This window comes from Hippoglossus hippoglossus, chromosome 7, assembly GCF_009819705.1.
Source record: "Hippoglossus hippoglossus isolate fHipHip1 chromosome 7, fHipHip1.pri, whole genome shotgun sequence".
Classification (NCBI taxonomy): domain Eukaryota; kingdom Metazoa; phylum Chordata; class Actinopteri; order Pleuronectiformes; family Pleuronectidae; genus Hippoglossus; species Hippoglossus hippoglossus.
The window spans coordinates 6,333,700-6,361,039 of NC_047157.1; the positions used below are offsets into that span (position 1 = coordinate 6,333,700).

The following is a 27,340-nucleotide window of genomic DNA, read 5'->3' on the forward strand; positions in this document are numbered from 1 at the left end:
TTTGAGAGAAGTCATTCAAAACTGACAAACTGCTACAATAACAACTTATGATACTTCAGATTGGGCAAAAACATTGGTTACTGGTAGTAACAGTATAACAGAGTGTGATTTAATACTCCTGGTCCCAGAATTCTGAGGGCAGCAAATACTCCCTGTACGTCTTTATCAGATATATGACAGAGAATCAACTGGTTCAACAGTGTCCAGTGCAGTCAAACAAATTCTGACAAAATGTCTTCATGCCCATGGGTGAGAAAGAGATGATTTTAAGTCACAAGTGACTCAGTTTTCCGAGGCAAAGTGAAAGGAGTAAGTTACCTTGCTGAGAGGTTGTAGGTGTGGCTTGCTCTTCATTCCGTTACTTGTGTTGTTTAGTAGAGGCATGTTTGTCACAGTTAAGTCAATTATCCATTTCACTAGTTGAAAGTTTTTTAATGTGAAAGAGCTACAGACCAATTCTAATACCAGGTGTGAACTGATGTACTTGTAAGTATACCTTATATTAATATTATAGAGCTGTCCACTTGCAATTGGATCACACAAGTCAGATGTTAACACCAGATCTGGACAGGGCCTGACTCATTTTGATTAGGGTTATTCAAGAAGTGTTGAATTCTAAGTTACTGTCAAACCATTCACATTTTTACACTGGTCTTGACCTCATAACAAGTGGTTAAACACCTAGGACCCCCCACCATGAAAAGTAGAATGTCTTCAAGGATTCACATCCAAGTCCAGTTGTTCTCAACTCAACCCTTCTCGGACATCTCAGAACATGGTTTCCATTTGTCTTCATGGCTTGGATGAGCACACTTCAGTGACTGGCTGTCTTTCTGGAAAATCATTGGCAGACACACAATACACAATATTCCACACATATTTATTGATGAACACATTCACAAGACACCATCAATTTCCTTAACAATCAATATTTCTTTAGTGTCTCATTGACTATCATACTTAAGTTCTGTAATGCACTTCTTCCTTCAGGGACCCAATATGTGCGTTTCTATTCACCTGGTTTTGTTTTTTCCCTGCAATGGGAACAATATTGACTGAAAATGATGAAGATAAAAAATATACTTTGATTGGAGCTTTTAATCACATCATCTATTTGAGTCATTTTCATCTGCAATGCTTTAATGACACTGGCTGGAGGACGAGCACCATCTCAGAATATCAGCATAAGCGTCGTTGCAGTAGTTGTATTGAATTTTGCTCAACATTTGGGTGGAAATAAATAAAGACTCTACTACCCATTTCACACTGGACACAAACCCATAACACTCATGAACATCTGTTTTTTCTCTTCAGTGGGAATGGTTACAATCAGTATCCATTTCCAGGTCAAATGCCTGCTCACCAGTCAGAGGTATTAATCCGTTCCAGTGGTTATGAATAACTTGACAACAGAGTGAACACGCTACCTTCCACCACTTCTCCTGCGCGACCGCTCAGGTCTCCATCATCAAGGATAATTATCATGCAGGCAGTTGGTAACTTCTGTGACCATCCGTTTCGGTTCAAGCAACACAACATCATTCAATCTGTATTTGTGTCTTAGTTTGAAGAGGCTGAAGTGAAAGATATGTAAAAGCAACAAAGGAAAAGGTAGAAAGTAACATGGAGGCCAGGGACTAATCCTCCAATACTTGTGACATATAGTGTTACACACAATAGAAACAACTGAAAGGTAAACTAATCTAATGGCAATGTGAAATGATGCAATCCCCTTTTTATAGAAAGTTCACCTGTTCAATGTATACGTGTGCGAATGTTGTTGTAAAAAGGTGTTTGATACAAGATGCTCTACAAGTTAAGTTACACTTCTTTATTAAGGGGTCGCCATCATCAGCAACTTACCTTTCGTCAGTCTGTTTCAGATTGTTTGTGTAGTCCCTCTTTAAGTCACTTATCCTAACAGCAGTAAAAGGTTCATCAGCTCCGCCAAGGAGGTTATGTTTTAGTTTGTTTGTTAACAAACTCACAGACAACCTGTCGAGGCAGAGGGACGCTCACACGGGTTTCTCCTGGTTTCAAGGTTTGGTTTTTCCTCTCCAGTTGCAGAGTGCTTGCTCATTGTGGGAATTGTCAGGTTTCTCTATAATACTGTGAGGTCTCCACCTCACTATGGAATTTCTCTCAAGATAATGTATGTTGTAATGTGCTCTATAATTTAATTGGAATATGTAAAAACTTCTAAACGGTAAAAGGATGGGACATGGGCCAAGAATAAATCGCTTACATTTTTTATTGCAAATTAGGGCCTTATTTTCATATTTTCACTGATTACCAGGGAATAATTCATGGATCTTGATGAAACTAACCAGGCATAAGAAGCAGACTGATATCAATGAGTGTGATACATTTTGTGCAGCTTGCTTGAATTTAAGGGAACTATTGGGCCTTGTCTGAGATATGTGCTCTACTCAGTGCTATTCTAGTTCATTTTTTCATGTATTTCCAGAACATTTTTAAAGCCAACAGTTGCAGTATGGTTTCCATTGCCACCTTTTCACATTAAGATTGAGTTTGAGTTGAGGTCTGACTTCTGAGGAATCGATCAATCACTTAGTTGAAATCAAATGTGCAGAGCATTAAATCGGAATTTAACATGTACATATAAACTAAGTGTGAGTTGAATAAAACAAAGTACAGCCACAAATGAGACCAGGTATGAATAGTTTAATAAAATCATATATTACATCACAGGTCTGATGAATTAAAGTCATGGCCAGGAGCACCTGAGCTTGTTCCTATGTGGTAAAAAACATTAAACAAACTCAAAAACTTGAAAGCAAATCAACTCAATCAGTTCTTTGAGTCTGAGATCAGAGCAAGGACGATCCCCAAGTGCCCGATTCAGCTCCAGCCTGAATGCTTTACTGCGTTCTCGAGTACAAAAAGCAGCAGAGGTTTGGACGTGAACCTAACTCTATTCAGCTGACGGAGGAGTGACCCTGACTGTATCTGAACACCTCTCGGACTCAGACCATGAACCGAATACACACACTCTTTCAAACGTTTCCCTGTAAAATGTAGCAGTGCAGATTAGTGGAGCAATGTCAGCGGATTATACCGCAGATAAATAGCATAATATGAAAATATTCAAAACAAGGCATGCCAACAGCAAATTAACTCTCTCAAAAGTCAAAACAGGAGTGCAACCATTTCTGCTCTTAGTGCCAAAGTAAAAGCCTTCGTCTGTTTTACCCTTTTCCTCCCACTCTTCATCCGTGGTTGACCTGCAGGTTCTAAGAGACAAAAAAAGAGAGAAAAACAAGTGATGATTAGAACATTTGAACTCATTTCCCACCAGGAATGACCTTTGAGATGCTCTTAGGTGCAAGGACCTTCCATAGTTTTTTCACACTTTTCCACCGTTAACTGATCACAACGCAAAGGTCATACCTGGTAATAGTAGGGATTATCTCAGTAATGGAGAGAGGTGAAGTTGTTGACCACTGTTACTCAGCCCTGCAACCCCAGAGTTTTTTTATATCGCACCAAACTGTAGCTCCACATGGAAGACAACAAGAAGAGAATTTCCCTCTTGGTTATTCTGTCTGTTGCGTCTTATTGCTGATGAAGTCTCATTTTAGCGTCGGCTGTGTACATTTTACGAGATTTTTCTTTGTGACCTACTAAATAACTAACCTTTAATCTTTAACGCACACAAAATTTGGGCATGGAATGTTAATTTGGCCTTTTGCGCTACATTTCATAAAATCTCTTTACAATAAACCTCTAATTGCAGAGCCTCTTTTATAGCTGAACGCTCTGCTAATGGCAGCTGACGAGTTTACCCTTCATCCTAAAGGTGGCTTCATTAGCTGTGCTGCCAAGTGTATCATTTAAGAGCAGCAAAGTTGGGAACGTGGTGTAATGAGGTGAAATATATTAACAGCAGCATCAAACCCAACCAATTATACTCTTTTCAAATCTGTGCATGCCCCACAGATGCAGTGATTCCTAAGATAGAGGAGAGTTAAGTTGTTGAAGTTATTTAGACTTGATTTAAAGTAATGAAATAAGCTATCCATTAGTGAAAAACGTGGATCTGAATAACAGCAGACTAATTTCACGTGAACCATATGACAGGTCTTCATACTTGTAAGAAAACCAATATCTCTATTACTGAAATTTACATTTCACAGCCAAAGCATTCAAATAATAGTATTTTTTCAAATTACCATAAGCAATTCTCTTGTACTGGTAGATTTGTCAGGTTCTGCTTTAAAGAACAGTCAAACATTTATTCATCATAACAGAAACATCAGTAACAATAGAACCATTTAAAACTCTGTTTGTCCCAATTCAAAATCTTTTAAGTGCTTCAATGAATCTTGTTGGGAGGATGCGACTGAGCGCTTAAAGTAGAACTCTTAGCCAAGAGATCCTTTGAGAACCTTTAATGCAACCCTCTTTAAAAGGTTCAGTGGAGAACCTTCTGTCCATCATTTCATCTTGGCGACAGACTTTTTGAAATACATGGGATATAGTGATACTTAGAACCCACCCTTATGCAGACGTACTACCTATAACCCACTTCAGATTCAGGTAAATGCTCATATACAATCACAGCACACCTTAGCATTCTGCTCCTCTAAGGGAGACTCAGTGACCTCCATTAGAGCTGTAGTCCATCAGGTCTACCTAACTCCTATATGGAAACAGATCAATTACAGGAGAGCAACCTCCATCCTTAAACAACAGATCAATGGGGTCCTTGAAACCCTGATACCATTATTCCCCAGTTACAGTATAACACCAAGAGGACTTCACTAAGGTTGTGTTCTCTCCCATGAAATGGCAATCATCAATTAACACCTTGAAATCCTGGCGAGACGATCCAGAGACACACAGAACCTATGAATCCAAGGTGATAAATATGAATAGAGCTTTGGCATCTTGCAGACCTGATTTCAAAGTGATCAATAATGTTTAGTGATACACAGCCCTGTTAGTGAGATTGTCTCAACAGAACATATTGAGTAACAGAGCACCAATAAGATGCTCATGGGCGTTAAATGGTAAATGACTGGCCTTGTGGAGGTCAATAAAGTCTTTGAATCCTTATTAGTTATAACATATGCTTGTTGAGGGAGATAATATCCAACAAGGTGGCTCCTGGCCTCAATCGGATGCTGATTACAAGGGAGGCTTGACCCTGACTACTTCATCTCCCACACAGAATCACAGTAAACAGCAGATCAGATATAATGAGGATTTTGTACGGTTGCAGATGTAATGCATACAACTCTTGGATATATGCATTTAAAGTGTATTAATTATACAAAAACAGCTCCAGGCTGAAGTCACAGTTTGTGTATCATTGTGTATCGTGAGTGTTTGCAAAATGTTCCACTATTTCTTTAAGGGGAGGATCATGCATATAATCTGTGAGCCTTTAAGAAGAGTATGATTATTATTCCACTGGATATATTAAAGTCACACAAGTTGGGATGGTACGTTTTGTGGAGGAAAATGGATTGTTTCTGAAAAGCAGTACATTTGCTCAGATGGGGTGAATGAACCCATATTCTGCACATATATAAAAATCAACACACACAGAGTGTACACACCACAAAATGATCAAGAGATATGAGCTGTATCAATTAACTAGATTGATTAAGGCTGCAGATCAGAAATCTACAGCTATGCTAGCTGCCCTGTACGGCTGCACTGAAGCAAAATGGTGCTTTGAGTTAATGTTTATATTGAATAGCCTGACCAACATGCTCACAATGCCAATCTTTATAAGCTGATGTCTATCAGGTAACGTTTATTATGCTAAGCATATTAGTTATGCAAACAAACTATTTTTAATTAGTATTTTAGTAGTATTGGACAAACCTATATTTGAGCTAATGATGGTCCTTGATGATCACCAAAGCTACTACAATTCATCCTACCGGGTTTCTGCATCAAAATTCATAGCAATTTATCCAGTGCTTCTTCAGGATTTTTAGATAAAACTACAAATGTCAACCTCATGTTTGCCCCAAAAAAGTTGGAGGAATCACCAGCCATGTTCTAATCTGGATCAACATTATTGATCGACTGCCTCACCTATAAATACCACCAACCATTGAGCTACACTGCCATTATAGTTAAAATATATGAACTGATATAAATGTTGGCCTACCTAACTAGAAACACATTATCAGAGATGAAAATAGAGCAATAATCAATCAATCAACATCTGATTTTGTTTGTGGTTTGTGTTCAAAAACCTGAATTTGAACTCAACATTGAACAAACTGCACTTTTCTTTCTTTTGATTGACAGTGACTCTGTTTACCTCACTACTCCAGTAAGATAAGAGCTTTATCAACAGCATCTCCAGATGCTGCAGTCGGAGCTGCTCGACCTTAACTTAACAAATATCAACATTTTATCACTCCTAGTTTTTATCAAGTGGAGTTGAAGTGTGACCACAGTAAATGCTTAGGAATAAAGATCAATACAATATCTTTTTTTTTTTTTACTTGATGATGTTGACAGTTCCCTCAACGCTGTGCTCATGTTAAATCAAATGAGCATTTATATGGTCATAAAATCATAAATCCACAGTCAGAAATCAATCAGACTCAGCCGTGCTTGGCTTCAGAGGCTGGACAGGAGCAGGGTGGAGGGTTGTTTCAGATGACCACTGCTTCCACTGAATCTGCAGTACAGCTCCTGCAGTCCATGTGGAACGATGCAATGAGCTAAACTGACAGAAAGCTTGGGAACATTGACCCACATCCAGCTAGCGTAGACTGTGTATGTGCTGTATGTACTTGGAAGTGTGTGTTTGTGTGTGTGTGTGTGTGTGTGTGCCTAGAGAGCATGTTATCGGCTCTAGGCACTGCAGAGTTCAGTCCAGCTGTGAAACTCAAACCATTAAAACCACTGAGAGACTCACAGAGCAGGGTGATCAATATGGCTCCCTGCTCCTGTCCTCTCATCTCATCCCATGGTTTCCTCTCCCACTCTCACATTCTCTTCTCCTATCTGCTCCACTATATCATCTGTTCTTTTCTTCTCTAATCCACTCTTCTGTCTTACAATTTTTCAAGATCTCCATTCCTCATTTCAACTTCTTTCCTTTCTTCTCTACGACTAAACTCTAAGTCTAGAAGTGAGAATGCTCTTGAGCGCTCAAAGCAAGGTGGAAAGAATGGACAGCATGCCTCTCATGCCTACACAGACACATTGAAGGACAGGAGGTGGTGACCTCTGACCTGTACTCGCACATTTCATCAGGTAAAATCAGTATCTCTCATATAGCTGAGAACCTACATCCATGTGTGGGTAACCTTTGCCTTGGAGGGTCTTCGACTTACGAGGTAATTTACAGGATTCTGATGCTATTCTATAAAGATATATTTCCTTCAAAATAGTGAAGTATTATAAGTATTATAAAAAAGGAAAAAGAAGAGTTTGATTTTTCACCTTAATTTATAATTATCACTGACAGACTTTAATTACATACAAAATAAACTTCCTCTTCAATGTAAAAATAATCTTTGCAGTAAATGTGATAGTATGTAATTTCCACAGCAAGGTATCGGCAAGGACTTAAAGCGCTGTTTGAACTAATCTCCATGACAACTGGGAAAACATCACCTGCTTAAGAACATTTATCTGATATGAGCAAAACTCCAGAATAGCAACTAAATGCACCTTGTGTTCAGATCATCAACATTACCTGTTATTGACCTTGTAATCACAAAGCAAAAATGAGGATTACAAATTTTGCTAGGCTATTGCTACGTATATGTTGCATTGGTATAATTGCATTTGAACTGGGAATGAATTGGTCCTGTATAAGGATGAGGCTGGAGTTATTCTATATTTTTCTTACTGTCAATAAATGTAATGAAAAAACAAAACCACCAATTTAGTGCATTTCCCTGTCCCTTTGCTCAGCCAAAAGCCAATTGGTTCCTAATAAAGACTTAATTCAGCAGTAACACATATATTGCTTCATATTTAAAAAAAAAAAACTATAGTCGTAATAGTTTCAGAAACAACTGGACACTGTAGTTTATAAGCAAGGGTAACCTAAACAAAGAAAACTGTGCATAAGTATAAGTATATTTAAATGTTTGTATTTCCATCTCTGGGTCAATCTACAATTTGGTCCTTTAATTTAGTTAATTTAGTATTTATGACAGTAGGACATGTTGTCACTGTACTGACTTATAGATCATGGTCATGAAAGAACTAGTCACAAAGGGCTACAGTGCAACTATGACAACAATGGAGATCTACGACACAGAGGAATACGATTTATCAGGCTTTGGAAACAGACAATATTTAGTTAGTGGGATTCGTTTATTGTTTGGTATTTGTTGACAGCAAGAAAAATCTGGACGAGCATCAGATATATATTTTAAAGACCCGGTCAGGTAATAATCATGTGTTCATACAGAAAAAGAGAACCTTAAAGGTACCCTTTACCAAGTACTAATAAGTTTGCTTCATACATGACCAAAGTTTTACAATTGTGGGTAATCCACGTGTTCACTCTCTTTGTTGCAGAGATTCAAAAGCAATTGTAAAGGAAGAGGGTCAAATGATGGAAATGGAAAGAGATGTGGATGAGAACACATAACGCAAAGATTGTTTCAACCTACAACGTTATTTCAAGGCAACCTAGACAATCAGCTCTCCTCCATTTCTATCAACTAGAAATGAGTAAGAACTCAACACTCAGTTGATCGGTTCATAATATTTTCATCTGATCAATTCTACCAAAAAATGGAGAAAAGCAGCAGGTCCTCATGTATGAGATGCAGGAAGTTTATTTAAAATGTTTGCTTGATAAACAACCTAAACAATTTATGTTTAATCAACCTACTGACCAACTGGACCCCAGAAAAAATAATCAGTTCTGTGTAATTAGTACACAGAACCGCTCTTAAATCGTATCTGTGCACTTGTACTGTATTAGAGAAAACTGGTAACACTTCACAACTCACCCACTAACAAACTAATGGATTTCCCACCTGTTGATCTAATTGAAGATCCATCCTGAGTTAAAGCAGACTAAGAAGACGTGCTGTGGTTACATCACACTGCCTCCCAGATAGTATGTTTGGTCCCTGGGCTTTTACAATGAGCCTATTTTCATTTCATGTGGCTCTAGCCAGTAGATCAGAGACAGCGGGATGGGAGTGGAGACAGGGACCAAAAATAGTAGGAGAAAGAGAGAGAAACAAACAACAAGCAGAAAGTCAGGAAAGGTAGACGAGCAGCAGAAGTCTGCCTGTCCTCCATTTTACCTGACCAAGCCTTGACTAGATTGGAAATCCATTTTATCTGATGACTGGCAGGCAATTGGAGCTCCCTGGTGATAGAATAAGGCTCTGCGGTTGATTCGCCTGAACACTCCACTACTGTGGGATGGAGATGGAGGGGGATGTGGATGAGAACATGTTCCCCAAAGATTGTCTCCACTAACAGACTTGACTTCAGGTTATCGTGATAACCAGCTGTCCACCACTTCTATCAAACATACATGAGCTACGAGTGCAACTAAAGTATATTTCCACCATCAATTAATCTCAGATTTTTCATAAAATCAGTGCAAAAAACAAATTTATTTACAATGAAATTAAACAAGCAAGAACTACGTTAATACTAATATTCATGAGCTGTATAGAGATACAGTCTCCATGGTGGTCAGAATACGTATCCTGGTGACATTGCTAATCCCCTAATTTAAAGGGATAGTTCATTGAAAAATGAAAATTCAGAAAACACTTTTGGAGTTTCTATCGTTTCGAGTTGAATTTGAATGTCGGTGCTTACAAACACTTTTGATACCACAGGAGCAGTACGGAGGCATTTTATGTTTTCTTTGTTGTTTTTTTTGTCTGTCTTCTTTCCTTCAATTGTATTGGATTTGGCTGCAACACTGTTTACCCCTGAAACTCCAAAACTGTTTTGTGGACTCACCCACCCCTCTATCGGCATAGTGGTGACTAGATAATGAGGGCATTTCCATTTTTGGGTGAACTGTGGTGAACTGTGTGGTGAATGATAGATTATTCCTGCTTAACTTTGGCATGCTAACGATAAGACTGTTAGCATTTAACTAAAGCATGGATGTACTGGAGCCTCTAAGTCTTGATAGGGTTACCACAGGTTTCACCCTTCCTTGAGAACAGAAATCTTTTGATAGACACAAGTGTCCCTTGCTGCTAAAAGCACTGAGAAGAAGTGTACTAACTCACCCTACTGCCGTATTTAGTGCCCAAAGGTGAAGATGGTTTAAAAAGATATAGCCAACCCTCAGGCTAATTGTAAGGTGAAACTTTGAGTTACATCAACTGGAAGCACTGGCAAAGATTTTTACCGGACAACAAAACAGCACAAGTGACAAGTTCATTAGTCATCGTTCTGGTGCAACATCAATATATGCTGCCTTCTGTACATTTGCCAGACAAATCATTGTAAAAACCTGCAGTACAACTACAAAAAAAAGCAATTTTCAGAGTTTCACATTAAAGTGAACTTGTCAACATAGCACTGGGAGCAAACAATAATGCAACGGTATTTATTTATTTACAAAAAGGCCAGAGGAAGAAAAACATCGATCTCCTTTGGAAGTACAGGGTGTGAATTGAACAACAATCACAAAAGCAAGGCAGGCGTCAACTGAAAAAGAGAAAGAGAAGGTGGGGAGACAGATGGATTGAGTGACAGTGGGACACAAAAGAGAGGCTGGTACAAAGTGGACTGTTCCGATAATGTTGAGGCTGCTTCGAGGCGACAAAAGCCACCTAAAAGCCCCGCTGTTGTCCTCACTTATCGCAGCTGGGGTTCTTTCTTCCACAAAAGCTCCTCTTAAGTGTGTGCGAATGACGGTGATGAAATTCTGTCCAGAATACTGGTGTGAAATTCTCCCAGTATGTAAGCATGTCTAATGCTTATGCAGTCGTGGTCGCTTTCCGTGGAACATAACACAGTATGATGTTGAATTATGATTGAGACCCCCATCAGTGAATGCAGAAAGAAAAGAAGAAGGTGGGGGGTCTGGTGGCACGAGCAGACCAGCACGGTGGCATGCCGAAAGGTCAGGGTACAGCTAGCAAGGGGGACAAAAGCTGGTGTAAATACCTCCCTCAGAAGGCAGTTGTGCGTACCCTCAACTCTACCCCCCCTCGCTCCAGGTCCCCACGCTCCCCGACCCCTTCCCCCAGTTCAAAAGCTTTGAGGCATCTGAGGGCCACCGGGGAAACTCGAGGCAGATGAAAGAGGAAACAGAGGCTCTAGATTTGGCTTGATGTGACGTTCGATTGCTCGCTGCAGAGCAACAAAAGACGGAGAAATGGGACAACAGGAGGGGGGGGGGGAGAAAGAGAGGTGGCAGATAGAAACCCAGCAAGTGTTACAACTCTCAGAGAAAAATAAAAAGTAAAAAAAAATCAAAAAGTCCCACGTGCAACACAGCATGTTGAGTAGAACAGCAGCCACACTGTAAAAAGAGTGTTGTATGCAAACCAGAGGTCAGCACAGAGTTTCAGTCCACATGCTGACACACATTGACACAACAAGATAAACTAGGTCCTATTTAACAACAGCAACTTCATCACATGTGCTCCTGTGTACCTGAACTAGCTTGCGTGTGTGAAAAGGATGCAGTGATACTTGTGTTATGACCTAAAGGCTTTCTACCATTGCTTAAAAGGGTATTCAAGCCATTCTTTATTACAACTCCATTAAATTGGTGAACTCACAAACAAGAGTCTCTTGTTTGGGTGCCAATGTCAAAACAATGGATCCTACAGTTCACATAACACAATGCAATAGTGTCTTTCATGAAAACTTCCTGCTTCCTACAATCACTTTTTTAAAGAAAGTCTCAAACCCAAGTAAACATGTCATCAGGCTTCTTTTTTCAAAGCCACAACATACTTGCTCTTGATACATACTGTTTATTGTGTCATGTTTAATTACTTTTATTCTTTATTGAAAGTTTAATTGGATTTATTCAGTTTTTTTATAATAATAATGAATTTAGAATAACGAAAGCTTTGTTTAGTATTTACTCTGTTATTGACATGCCTGCACATTGCCCTTTGCATTACCACACTTAATGTACACATAAAAACAATAACAGTTCTATACTCATTCATTCTTGTATCATCTATTATTTTCAATTGTTTCTTTTTTTAAATCCTTACTCATTTAATATTTTTCATTCTGTTGTTGTTGTTTTATCTTTTCTATTTCATATGCTACGCTTTCACCACCCTCGCTCTGTAATTATTTCCTACAATGAGAACACAGCAGGACATGTGATTCACAGAGCAAACATGTAAGCTGTAGCAAAAAAGCTATTTCATTTTTGGTTGGACTCTAATTCTAGATTATTATAACGATGTTCATATTCAACTACACATCTGTTTGAAATGTTTTACACAGCACTGACTGGCTATGCACTCACTCACAAACACATTCAAAATGTTGTATATTTGCAACAACAAAAGTATGCTTCTGATAATTTCTTATCAAAGTTTTGCAATGCTGTTTTCTTAAAAATTCCTGAGCCTTCCTTCTGAGTGAGTAATTTTCTAATTCCGAAGCCTAATTCACTACATAAACACCTGCAAGTACAGGCCTGCCATTTCACTGGAGCTCTGAAAAGCAAGATACAAAAATAAAACCCACAGAGTACACAACACAAGACAGACGGACAACAAAAGAGAACGAGTAAGAGCAGATAATGATGCTCAGGGGTGATTGGTTGTGATCAGCTGAACAATGATCAATGCGGGCTTGAAAGGAGGCAAACCTGATGGTTTATGACGGAGGGAACAACTGCCAACAGTATGAAAATGAAATCAATAAGTCGACTGCAGAGCAGGGGGAGAGAAATGGAGGAAGCAGCTCAGAAAAAGAAAAGAAAGGAAACAGAGAGGAGGCAAGGTGGACTATAACAAGGGAGACAAAAGAGTGGAGTGGACACGGAGAGAAAGAGAAATAAAGAAATACGGACGGACACAGAAGCTAGATGAAAGGTTTCGGTGTAAAGAAAGCAGGCAAAGAAAAGCACAACTGACAGATGAAGCAGGATTTCATTAAAGATAGATAAAAAAGAAAAAAAGAAACTGACAAGCATTCAAGTTTTCTACTCTGATGTAAATATACTTGAGTAATTGTGTGCTACTATGTATGTGTTAATGTAATCAGGTAACCATACACAGGGACGAGGAGCTGCTCAACATATACATGTTCTCTGTCCCATTTAGCCTGAGCAGAGAAACAACGCCTACATGTTACAGCAGAGCAAGCAAGGCAAGCAGTGCCTGACTAGTTAAAGCTAAACTTAGACAACAATCAGAACAATACCAAAGTGGAAGAGATATTTCTCCGTACATCTCAGACCAGCGTTCTGTCCCATTAAGGATCTGATATTGTCTGTTTAAATCATAGAAGGTATAGAGGACATGTCTGCACACGTCAGTTTTTGTAAGTGTGACTGTGTCATAATGACAAACTCTACTTTGAGAAAAGCAGCACGTTTTGGATGTTTACTCGTGTCCATTGTGGATAATCTCTGATGGATGATTGACAACAGCTAGCTATAGACAAGTGTGTCACCGTCCTTCCCTCAGCTTCAGCAGTTCTTAGATCAGTCACGATATTTCACACATTATGACACACATGCCCAGATATGCTTGAAAACCGCACTTGTGCATTACAGAATTACTTCAGCTGTCTTTTTTTCTAAAGCGTTAAGAAGAAACGGTAGAAAGTAAACAAGCAAATCATGCTGTAATTTAATAAACTGGTGTAAGTTGTCTCACTATTTATCCTGTGAGGAGTGAGGCTGTATTGTGGAGCGATACCTCAGGGAGAGACTGCATAGAGGAGATGGAGAGAATACTGGATTTTCTATTCTCACTAGAGATAAAGCGTATCATAGAAGCGTTCCTCTCGATAACTTTCCTCTATAGTGCAAATTTGATGTTAGTTCAAATGAATAATATTAAGTTGGTTCTTTGATTCTGCTTTCATATCTTTAAAAGTCAACATATTCCACCATGTTAAAGATAATTAACTGCTTCATAAATCAACATTCTCCTGTTTATATTCAACAGGATATAGGTAAATGGTAAAACTGATTTTACACTGACACTAATGAGTGTTCAAGACACCATCCCTCGATTCCTCAAAAAAGTATTGGCACCCAAATTTATGCAGCTAAAATGCAATTAGCCACATTCTCTAAAAAAGGTTTTATAAAACACTAGTCAGAGGTTAAATGACTACTATTTGATTACTTGTACAAATCCGTAGCAGCAAAAGTCATGAATGTAACGCGAAACAACAAACAGGAGACTCATCTTGTCCACCAGATCCATCTGCTTTGTCAAACACCATAAAACAACCAGGACCAATGAATGATCATATTACTGAATGTAACAAATTAAACACTGAGTAGTTTGCTTGTGTTTTTTTTGGTCTCTTACTCTTTTACCTTGTCTTGTACTAAACCAGCTACCAGCGGCCTTCATTATGTTTTGCGTCCACACGTGTAAAAATCAACCATGCTTGAAATAAATCACAACAGCTCTGACTCGATTGGAATTGGAAAGCTAAATATTATCATGCTCAACACTCACACTACTGTATCATCTGTGCAGAGCTTCTGTGGCAACTGCTCCAAACTAAAAGCATAAAGAATCCATGTCAAACATCTGTCAGCACGAGTAGACTGTCACACGATTGTTTAAGGTCAACTGAACATCCTGCTGTGGAGTGTGCAGGGTTCTTTGGGGGCCAGATCATTTGTTAAAGAACTCACAGTTGATTATGACTCTTTAGTTGCTTTCAGACATGCACTGAACTTCAGTTAATCCCCTGAAATTATCTGGAGGGGCTGTATGTGAAAAAACAAATGTCCGAGTCAGTTGCCGCGGACATTTTCTGTCATTCATGTGTGTGTGGTTTCTCATTATAGATATCTACAATTATGTTTAATTATTATATATTATATTATATCATAACCTTTAATTCCAGTTTCAGATAACTAAAATCTAACTCTGACTAGTCATAATACAACATCATACTCAACTAGTTGATACTTAATTTAAGACATCTTCAACTAAAGTGAATTCAAGACATCTTGAACTTGGATTATGACTAATCAGAATTAAATTGTAGATATCTGAATCAGGAATTATCGTCATAATTAAGTTGCAGATGTCTGTAATACATATAAACAGCATTGTATCAGAAGATATTGTCTTTTTATCCAATGAATAATCGATTAATCCAAAAAATAAGCAACAGATTAATCGACTATAATTGAATGTGTGATAAGGAAAACTTTGAGGAGTCCAGATCTAATTGTGTGGATTTTCCGGGGTCCATGTCTGAAAGCTGCTGATGTTTGTGTGTATGTTTGGGGTCACTGCTGTGTTACAGATGGAGAAGAATATGAACATCTCCAGTGCCTGAAAAGTTTGTAGGACTGTTGTATGGTGAATAATTGAGAGAATAATTGACAAATTGTTGGTACATGCCCAGAGTGAAGGACTGGTGAGTCTGAAGGACATCCGGCAGCGTGTGATGCATGTCAAAACATCTACAGCCTAAGGCTGTCACTATCAAATTACAATTCTAAATTAAATACATTTTCAAACTGTAACGATTTAATTTGAAATTCAGAGTGTTTAAAAGCAAGAGTGTTGGAAAAATGATCTAACAATTGTCCTGCTGGTAACTGTTCCCTTTTATTAAAACTCAGACACATAATAACGACACCAAATCGTTTGATGAGCAATGTGGGGAAGCATTTTGGATTCTACAAAGAAAAATACAGAATAAATGTGAAATTGCTGGCATATTTTAGAATTAAGCGATTAATTAAGGATTCAAACTAATTTCAACAAATTGAACATTAGTAGTCTTTTTTTTTTAAAGAAATCCCTACCACATTCATTGTTTCCCTTTTAATTTCCTTGTTTTTTTCATTTATATGATAACAGTAGTGTAGAGCTGGCAGGAAACAAGCAGAAAAGATACAAGTTCCCAACTGGATCTTAAAGGGACATTGGTGTTTATAGTCAGAGTCTTAACCTCTGATCCACGGCGACACCCCTGCAGTCATTACCACTGTTCTGTTTCGTACTTATGTCAAAGCTCCAGAAAAGCTGCCTTTCCATCCTGGGATCACCACACCGCTCTACAGTACGCCGACAACTGCCAACAACTACTACTGCCTGTGCGTGCTTCAGGAAGTGTATGACCAGAGAATGCCAGACTTTGTAAGTAATTACAAAATGTACAGTAATAAAAAGTACCACGCTACACCACAGCATTCATTTTATAAACACTTATAAAAAGCAACACAGACATAACAGTTAATGACAAACAAACAACTTCATTGGTAAGCTGCAACTTCAGTTATAAGAAAGAGATACAAAATAAAAGTTTTGGTCGACAGACATTCATCACAGCCCTGATTATAATACCGTGTTCTGGCGAGTCTTTATCAACTTTAGTTCAAAGCTGTAAGCTGGGGCGGAAAAAAGAGTTCAAGGATTCCTTTAAGGATTTTTTTCCCCTTGTCTGTAGGCAGTCACAGCTAATGAGGCACAAACAGCCCTTTAACTCGAAGCAAAGAGTAACAAGAATATGACAAAAATGTGCTCCAAATGCATGTCACCTTTTTAAAGCAGTTCTGCACCTGCACAAAGCATGAACGACAACTTCTGAATAATTGATTAATATATTATTTTTCCTCTAAATTGTATTCCTGTTTTCTCTGGTGGGCACAAACTCAGAGTGGTTGGAGCACAGAGTCATAGGATCGTGTCAAAAGATAAAAAAGTGCTTTCTGCACAATGGTACATCACCTTTGGAGAGAAGTTCTTGATTTGGAAAATGGATAGAGAAAAATGAAGTGTAAAGCAGGCTACACTATTTCAGAAGCTTGCTGTGAAACTCCATGCCTGAGTTTTGAATCTAAGACAGTTTCTCTCAGAAGAATTAAAAACATAGAGAATTTAAAGAAAGCTACAAGACATTATATTATATTTATTCATAGATAGCAATGAGGTGAATATGGAGTTTGACTACTTGTTCGCTTCATAAATTTTGTGTCATAAAATGAGAAGCAGATAAGCAGAGTATGTGTGAAACTTTCTCGGTGTGTGTGTGTGTGTGTGTGTGTGTGTGTGGTCAGTTGCAGGTCCAGCAAGCAGCTCAGGCTCCTCATTCTTCTTCATTAGTGCTGACTGCTGAGGGGCCGGCCTCCTCTTCCTCTCTCTCTACATCTTTTCATCCTCTGTCCATCTCCATCCCTTCTTCCATTGCCACGTCTCTCCTCACTGTAGCCACCCATATTTCCATTCTCGCTTTTTTAACCTCCTGATCCTCGCCCTTTTCTCCAAATATCTCGCTTCTAGACTCACGCCTCCCCCCCATCTGGCCTTGTCTTATCTGTCCCACTCTTTCTTCTCCATCTTTCTGCCTCACAAAGGCTCCTTCCCCCATCACCCCTCGTCTGGCTCCACCTCTGTTCTTCAACTGTTCCCCTCCCCCTCTACTCGCCTTAATATTTCAGTTGCTAGTTTGTTTCTTTACGTTCATTACTCTGGTATATGTTCTTGTAATGTCTCTCCACTTCGCTATAAGGGCATTCAGTCGTGGTCTGACAGTTCAGTGATTTCTTTGCTTGTACGTGTAAGGTACACAATCATAAGGTGCACGGGCGGAGGGATGAGCACATTGTCTAAAGCGTTAGCGCAAGTGCATTTAGGCCACGTCCAAATCCAGTATTGCTACTTTCATGGTGGGAAAAATGGTCGCTGCAATAAGCACATGGTTCAAAAGGTTTGTATTTAGTTTCTTGATTATTCATGAGTGGGTGGTGGGTGTAACATGAAATAGACCAATCAGAGTATCAGCTCCCATTCCCTTTAAAAGTCAGGTGCATTTGCCCCATGACGGACTGATATTTTAAAGATGGATTTGTCACATAGTAATAAAGAATGCTTCTCTGCAGAGGAAATGTATCTCCTTGTGCGCAAAGTGGAAGTGTACAAGCAAATCTATGTGTATAACGAGCAGAAAGTATGTGTGTTGTGCCCATTGTCCTTAAAACAACAGTGAAATACTACAACGTAGACTTTAGACCAGATTTTGTTGGTCTATCAGGGATTCACTTTCCACAGCTTCAAGATGGGCTCTTAGCTATTTCAACAACATGGGAGCTGGATGGGAAAACTGTGACAGTCTGACACTATCAAAGATGTTGTGTATGGTGCTGCTTCGCTCTGCGTGTAAGATAGAATCCTAAGACTTTGGGCTGAGAATAGAATAGATGCAAGACCATATCTTTCTAACACAACATCAATCTGGTGTCATTTGATGATACTAGGTAGTTTTTATCAACAGGAACAAACTAAATACATGATGATGGCTGGAATGTAAATAAAGCATTTTAAATATTCACTTTCAAGCAGTAGAGGTGTTTAAATCAGCATAAAAGTGTATTGTGCTTCGAGCAGTAACCTCTGTAAATCAGTCTGCAGTGATTCTTACAGTGTCTGTTGTCACAGCTGCTTTATATACTTTATGAAAAGTTTCTCTTTCAGGTCTTTAAATCCCTGCAGCCATCTGAAGGCAGCAGAGTAAGACATGTTGATAAATTTGATGTGAAAAGTGCTGTGTCAAAGCACAGTGCCACTACACGCAGCTGTCTGTGTTAAACCTTTTGATAAATCTTGGGGAAATGACACCAGGCTGCCACAGAGTAAACCCATACAACACCACATACATCAGATTGGTCCAGGGTGACTTGGTATTCTGTTGTTAAAGTGGAAGATGTCAGATTACAGCGGCTCATCAATCCTGTGCGTCCTTGCCTCCTTACTAACTTTTGTTTTAAAGCAACAGTATTATCCCATGTTTTAATCTTGAAATGTCCTCCAGTGCAATGCTGTTGTGCCACATTTCATGGTATGATGTGACCGACAGACACATGTGACAGAGTGATGTGATCAGATAAAAAGGCTTCATCAACAATTTGTTTTATTTATTTCTATCATCATTGTGCACGTTCATTCAATAAAAGCCCACACCATCTGCCTCGAGATGCAGATCTGAGCTGCTTTGTGTTATCATGGTCATGATGCTGCACCATCCAGACAATATACTTTCTTGGAGAAGCCTTTTTCAGGTTGTTGTGCAGTCTCTGTCGTGCGTCACTTGGATTAACACAGCTGTGATGAGGCCAGTAGTATGATTGGTTAAGAATGAATGTATTGATCACCACACCCTCTTTTATAATCCAACTCAGCCAGTCTTTCTTAAGAGGTCATTGTCACAACCTCCTCCACCGTTACCATGTTGTTGTCAGTGCTGATGGATGCATTGCCTCACAACCATGCTAACACAAAGCATGCATGAAAGCATGTGGGCAGTGAAGGTAACATAATTTTGAAATGGACAAATCTCTTTTAGAAGGCAGCATAAATGAGCCTTTTGACTGTTATAATAGTTCCATTAGTCCTCACCACAAGGTTCAAATACTTTTTTTCAACATAGCCTGTTTGGGTATTTTTTAGCTTAAAATATTTACTTTTTCACTCTCCTCGTTTTAATGTTCTCCTACTCCTTGACCTTTCTACAGTAGTTTTTATCATTGTCTGCATTTCTCAAGGCCTTGCCATATATTTCTCATTGGTCTTTCTCATCCGCCCCCCTTATCTGAGAGTGTCAACATGGTGTGTATCTACAGAATCTTTTTTTTGTTCTTCAATACAAATACTTGTCCTTAGCCCTCTTTTTGTATTTTTTTTCTTCAGTAAGTTTGTCTATATTGTTTTCTGTCAGCAGTGTAGCTGAGCTGCTGTGATCTTTGTACCAACATGACTCCTGTTCAATCAAGAATAAGATGGAAGGTAAAAAAGAAAAAAGAAAATCAATATTAGGTTTTATACCACTGTGATTCACTGGCTTCGCAAAAGTCAGTGTGCATTCAGATTGGCAACAGATAGAGATTTATTATCAGTGTGTCAGTACTGTCAATAGGGGTTTTCTTTCCAAATGGACTTATCAAAAGTTGATGAAACTATTTTCTCTTTCCTCCCATTTTCTGGTGTGCCATCCACAGGGACTCGTACTCATACAATAAGTATTCCTCAGAAGCAGCACGCAGGCTCCTGCACTTTGAAGCTGCCCCATTTCGCATCACAACAGTGTTCGGAAAAATTGCTATAACATCCTGCAGTGGGTACATGTGATGCTTCCCTGCTTTAACTGCAGAGCTGTCACGCTCAAATGTTCTGTCCAGCCCCTCCGGATAAACATAAATGAGAGGGACAGATTTCTCCTAACACCTCTCACTATAATCCAGCTCAGTATATCAACAACACCAGCTCTAAACATGTCACATTGCCAACAAAAACTGAACATTAACAGCTTCACATGGGATTCATTGCAGGACTGTCATATTGGATTTTGTTAGGCCGTAGTAGTGGTACCTCATAACTGCTACCCGAGCAGAAGAAAGGTGTTATGATAAGAAGACTCTTTCACCTCAAGGAACTAAAGTCAGCTGGATGTTAAATGTGAGGAATACATGTCTAAATTCTGCCACTGAGAAAGCTCCATCTTGACACAGCACATAGAAAATCTGCAAAGGGGCCTCTGATGGACAGTAGTGATAATTTATCATCCTTTCTGCTATCTCACCAACCTGTAGCCCTGGATGACAAAGCTGTCAACAACTGAACAACCCAGCAACCCCGCCCTTGATATCGACCACTGTTCAAGGATATCTGCCATTTACCTGACTTCTTCCATGAAGCACCACAAAGGAACAACAAGTTGTGTATGTATACATGATAACAAGGTGTTCCCAGGCCAGATGAAATATGTAGTCCCTTCAATGAGTTCTGGGTCTACCCATGGGTCCCCTCCCAGTTGGGCGAGCCCGGTTAACCTCCAATGTATGCGCCCAGGAGGCATCCTGATGATATGACCAAACCCTACCCTTTAACATGGGATAGCATTGTCTCCACTCCAAGCTCCCTCCAGATGTCCAAACTTCTCACCCCATCTAACGTTGAGCCTAGACACCCTACTGTCTCTGTATGTCAGCCCTGTCCAGGATGTACCCCACCTCTTGCCCAGTGTACTGACCTCTCTGTCAGACCTTTGGCTGAGGTCAGTCGATGCAGTAAACAAAGTGATGCCAAGTTCTGATTTGACAGTTTGTTCGCGTTCTTTTTAGTTCTTGCTATATAGTGAAGCAGCAAACATAGCTCATCTGTCAATTTCAGTAAATTTTCTCTGACTCCGTCACAGTTACTTTGTTGTTATATCTGTTTTTACCATTAATTATCTAGACTGAAGCGTCTTGTCAAATTCAAACTTTTCCTGCCAGCTGTGTGCCTCCTGGTCCATAAAGTTGTTACCGTCCACACAGTCAGTTCCCAGTTTCAGGTGCATTTGTGTGCAAGTGGCATGTCGTTCTGTGAATGATCAGTTCATGTAAGAACTGATCATTCACTTTATAGTGTTTGTATCTGTCACTCGGAATCTTTTGCATGGCAACGACAAAGATCGACAGCAACTAATAACCAATAACTTAAAACATATACATGTTTAAATGTTAACATGACAAGGCATAAAGCAGAAAAGTGTATCAAGACAGTTTCAGGTATACAGAGGTAGAGGTGTTTCGAAATCAGTTTCTCAGTCAGCCTGCTGGCCCTCAGCACTCTCTAAACTTTTTTTATTTTTTGCTTTGGCTTTTGCTCGACTCTGATTCTACCTCCTTCTCTCTCTCTGTGGTTCCATTTCGGCATCTCAATCTTCAGTCCGACAGGCAGCTTTTAACTTTAGGAGCAGCTCCCTGGGTATTAGACCCAAAGCCTGCTATGTCTGTACTCCACAGCAGGGCTCCGGATATATACCTGTGAATGTGTGTACGCCTCAGTAGTTGGCCTTGCTGAAGGGGAAAATAACAGCATTTAAAGATTCAGAGGTTTAGACTGCTGAGCAGATCCCAGCCTTGCTGCAGCTCCACATACAGTATATCTGTGAGTGGACACACTGTATACCAGTCAACTCTATGTTTTTTTTTTAATCCCAAACTCTTCCTCACTCCATATATCCTTCACCAGCTCCATTTTTCCTCTCCATTTTGGTGTTTTCACTCTCACCTATACAGAGTCTAGTCTTTATTTCTCTGCTCAGATTTTGTCTTTTGCTTTCTCTTTTTCTCCATAGTGAACAGAGACTCTGACACTGATCAGCATCAATGCCGGTCTCTCTCTGAGACTGGCGCTAAATGACTTCAGAATCCTACCAGGTGTAGAGATGATATGTACATGTATGTGTGTGATGTTTATGTGTCTGCATCTGAGAGTGCAGATGAATGACGAGAGCATCCCGCTGGACCGGGCAGTGTGTATGTGTTCGATGTGGCAGTGCCCACGTCAGGCTCAGTCTCCCAGAGAATAATGATGAGAGGTTGTCTGCTCTTTCTCTGCAGACTCCGTGGGGACCCCCCCCAGCCCATTTGCCATCAAACACACATGCACGCGTGGAGATGTTAGCGTAACCCAGCTGGAAGACTCCTTTGACATGCAGGCCTGTTCACTGACCTGCTGTGACACTGATCAAAACATATCACAGTCGTGTCTGCGAGACTGGAAACACAACACAGGCCCTGGAACAAAATAAGCCTCAAATTAAGACCTTTTGCACAAAAGCTCAGAAGTCATTCACCCTCAGAGGTTTTCTTCTATCATTTAATTCTTAACTTTGATTGACTGAATTAGCAGCAATCTCTTAATACAATATTTAAGAGATTAAAACTTCCATTCCCAATACAGAAGACATCATGAATCAACCGTTCATGTGAATTAGATGAAAACACTGGGCTTAGAGCACACATGTATTACAGAGAGGAGCCGCAAACACTGTTTTGCTTTGTTAAGAGGACTAGGGAGAACATCACAGTATCATATCCCCTTCCAGTTTGTTGGAATCAAACATCTAGAACTTAAAAAATTTAATATGACAATTAAATATGAATAACTTAATATGAAAACAAACATTTCAACATAGTCCTCCATTACACAAGGAAAATCCTCGAGAATAAAGTGCTGCACTTTGAAGTTCACTTCAAAGGTGAATTTTTGAGGCTGGGATGAATTACCTAATATTACACATAAACCAAAATACTGATTAATGCAAAGTCAAGGCCACAAATACACAACATATTCGTCATTGTATGACGATATATAGACTGTTCTGGATCAAAGTCAAAAATCTAATATTTCTAATTTTATGTGAAAATAAAAACAAATTGAAACCTACTATCTGTTGTCTGACATACTTTAGGTGTGGTCAAAGACCACCTGGCTCTCACTTGCTATGCTAGCACTGCATCTAGTTTGGGGGACAGTCTTTGCTGCGTGGGACCATAGCATCAGTTACCTTGGCAACTGATGTAAATACTGAGCTGGAAACAAAGTCATTCAGGAGCCAGTTGTGACTTATGGGACTTTATCAATGCTAGCATATGTAGAAAAACAAAACTACTTATATTTATGTTCTTTATATCGATATTATTAATATTGATATATTAAAACATAATATATCATCATACCCCAATCGGTGCTCATCTTGGAGTTCACTAAATTTGAGGTGAACAGTTAGAAAATGTGCTAATTGTGCCAATTTCATCAAAAGTACGAGGGTTGAGTTGACTGAGAATACATAGGCATACTACAATACTTTTGATCTTTTCATACTCCTGAACAGCTTATACTAGTTCTGTCAATTAAGATTGTTATTTTGTCTTTGAACGTGGTTTGCTCAATGTGATGGGTTACAACGTTTTTATTGTATCTTGCTGTCGTGAACAACTACTTGGCAACTTTTTAGGTCATCTAATAAATGCAGCAGAATCAAAGTTGGGCAAAAAATCGCATTGCAATTATTGTGACAGATATTGTGAATGAAATATGGATCAAGATTTTAGCTGGAATGGTACCGTGTGGATTTCATTTTAATCTCTAATAAAAAACAATAATGATGTTAATGTGATTTGCAGCTTCCCCCCCAGAAATGTTTTTTCAGGGATAACCAAACTCACTGTGACAGCTTCTAAAGACAGAAAATGGAGGAAGAACTTTATAAACTTTCAAATTGATGGGGTGAAAGTCAGGGAGATGCCTTGGGGGCCAATCAGAAGCAAAGACCTTGATGTGTAGGTTTAAGCAGACTGCAATATAGCAAGCTATTCACGCACCACACACACACACACGCACAGTGTATGATCTGCCGTGCTCTTTTAAAGACGTCTTCAAAGCGTCTTCACTTCACTCCTCGTTATCTCACACTAGCTAATATGCGAAAGAAAGAATTTTTCACTCTGTTGCACGCACACGCACACACACACACACACACACACACAGCTTACTCATTTGGTTCTCAGAAGTGGACAAATACGAGAGCGCAAACATGAGGTCAAAACCCACGTATATAAATGTGCGTTTTTGTCCGCATGGTGTAATACAAGGCATATACAAAGGCTCAGATGCTATTGACAGGGCACACACGTACATGCAGCCTCACTCACAAGCACATTACATTAGTGCGAGAACAGTGGAATCAAGTTTCGGCGGCAAGCTGATTATCACATGCTGTATTACTGTATGCCAGGGGAAGCCTCAGTGCCCCTGAGCAATGCGGTAGAGATGTGAGCAGGGAGCAGCATGAGGTAGATTAATACGTTGTTTGGGTGCATGATGAGCAGCTACACCTTCAAATGCCTCTACTGTAAAACCTTTGGAAGTGCAAGCTTCCAGTATTCGGTCCTCCAACTCCCACTCCCCCCCCCTCCTCCTCGCGATTTTTCCTCTAACTTTCTGTGAATTCATAACTTAAAACTGCTGCAATGATGCACATACTTGAAGAACTTGTCTTTGCTTTTGAATAATACAGCAGCAGGTCCAACTGAGGAATGTGGAGAACTGAAACGTAAAGTACAAGGGCTCAGTTTTACTGAGTGCATGCATAAGAAGCGCTTCTTGTCTGCTCTCTATGTTGCAAATGAAATTACACTGCTGAAGAGGAGAATCATCAGACACGTCAAACATATCAGAAGTTAAATATATAAATAAGAATATATACAAACAGTACTGAGTTTAAAAAGAGTTTCAAAGAATAAAGTTTTTCCTTAAACCACCAAGCAGCTGGTATAAAGAAGTAAAGTTTAGGTTACTTTTCCCCTTCGTTTCAAACAAGTTGCAAAATACATTTGAACTACATTTATTTTAATCCTTTATCTTTATTTGTTCGTGTTATTTTTTACCATCTCCAGTTTTACATTTCTTTTATTTCTGGTGGTGGTGGTGCATAACAGCACCCTGAGCAGAGCCTCACGCTGATATTCAGTGTGGGTTATTATCTGAGTCTCTCTCTCTTGCTTCGTTCTGGTAGCCTGTCCAGGAACTTGGTCATGCTAGTGCCTTCCACCCCTTAAAACCATCGCCCCTCTTTACATTGCTAAAGTGAAATGGCTCCACCTCTGATTGGCGGTAATGTAACAGGGGAACATGATTATTCTCACCCGTTTTCCACACTGTGATGGACTGAAGAGCACACAAACACTGTGGACACACCTGTCACCTGCCTGTCACGCTGCTGGTAAACCATAAACACCACAGCCTCATCTTCAAGAGTTAACGCAAGGCCGAAATGAGTTTATTTTACCAAGCGTCTCACATGGAGCTGAATTGTTGGATTGTTTTTTGTTAGCTCTCCTGTACACAGAGAAACTTTATTCAGTTGTGCTTCTGGTAATGTTTATAGGGGATGCAATTACTTGGCTCCACCACACACATAGATTGTATTGGCAACAACCTGGTGAGAACAAGAAACAACGGGAGAGTTGTGGCCGGAGGGAGGCTGGTGGACATAGCCAGCAAAGCAGTTGTTTTGACTTAAGATTCTGGTGCAAGCGGTCGTGGATATCATTTATATATTAATGACTATTACAATAGAATTTTCTCAGTTACTGTTGTCTTTCCTTTATTTATATATTGTTTTTATTGCTTTGCTTTTCTTATCTCCTTTTATTGCATATTTTTTAATAAGGTTTGGCTTCGAATTTCTCAAATTACAGGTTTCAAACCTCACTTCACATCTAACTAACTAAAATGATACTATAAAAACATGGCTCACACGCATCATATAAAGTATTTCTTCTTTGCTGTGATTAGGGACTTGGTTAAAAGATGAGGCTTCACACTTAAAATATTCTGCTAAAAAAGCCTTTAAACAGAGTCTAATATTACATAATCTTATTTACAGTCAACCAAAGTCTGCAGTGCAAGCATTTTGCTTTCCCACCCTCCTAGAATTCTAATGGTGAGAATGCAGATACAGCAGCATCTGACTGGAAGAACCTCTCTTATTTACACCATTTTTTCTTCAGTCGAAAAGTTAACTAACTATTCCCACATTAATAGCAAATGTCTGGTTTTACATTCCCTTTTACTGCTTGTTTTCAGAAGACATCCTGTTTATCTTAACTTTCTCCAAATGATTTAATGCCTGTAATTAGAACCAAAATGGCAAAGAGCTACAGTGCCCAGGGAAACTTTAACTGAAGACTTATTTTATCACAGCCCTGAATGAGGTTGCCTTGACAAGGTGGCTCTGGTAGGAAAACAAGGTTGACAGTGCTGAAATTTTTTAAAAACATACTTTTACAAATGTTCAATCTGAAAGCTGATTTAAATGACAAGGCTTTTACTGCTATGTAAAAACCTCAAGTGACAGCGCTCAAAACCGGGTTAGGGTTAGGGTTATTTTCCGTCCTTTACTTGCACAGAATTATCTTTAAAAGAATAAGACCTTTTCTTTAACATCAGAGAGACCACAGCTGTGGAAATAAAAAAACATCTCTCCAATATGACATTATTAATTCTTTTGTGAGAAAGTTGCAACTCAAACCAAAAAAGAACTCAAACACACTTTCAAAACTGTCACCACCACTGATTAACAATAGAGAAAAACAACCTACAAATGTGGAATTGTGCAATCCCACAGTTAAAATACATTGTCTACTGTATTTTTTTTCTTCTTTTTAAGCAGTTTTCTTTTATTGGGATTTAGCCATTTTATATTGACAGTACTTGCCTCCCTGTGCAAATGTTACAACAAAACAAGTTCCCTGCAGACACCATTTTGGAGGGTCACCATCGCTGCGTCCTGGGCTTAGTGCCGTCCAAGACTATTGTCATTAGTTTAAAGAAATACAAACAAGTTAGAGCAGTTCTTTCACCCCGATAGCAGAATG

General features: G+C 39.2%; 1 protein-coding gene across 2 annotated transcripts in view; it reads right to left on the bottom strand.

Annotated features, from left to right (window-relative positions):
• Positions 1-2,670: 2,670 nt before the first annotated feature.
• chchd6a (coiled-coil-helix-coiled-coil-helix domain containing 6a) overlaps positions 2,671-27,340 on the bottom strand; it is a 73,379-nt gene continuing 48,709 nt past the window's right edge. For both annotated transcript variants that reach the window (XM_034590488.1, XM_034590489.1), the window contains one exon: positions 2,671-3,254. In XM_034590488.1, the coding sequence (XP_034446379.1) occupies positions 3,231-3,254 (24 nt within the window). In that variant the 3' untranslated portion in view covers positions 2,671-3,230. The remainder of the gene's footprint in view (positions 3,255-27,340) is intronic.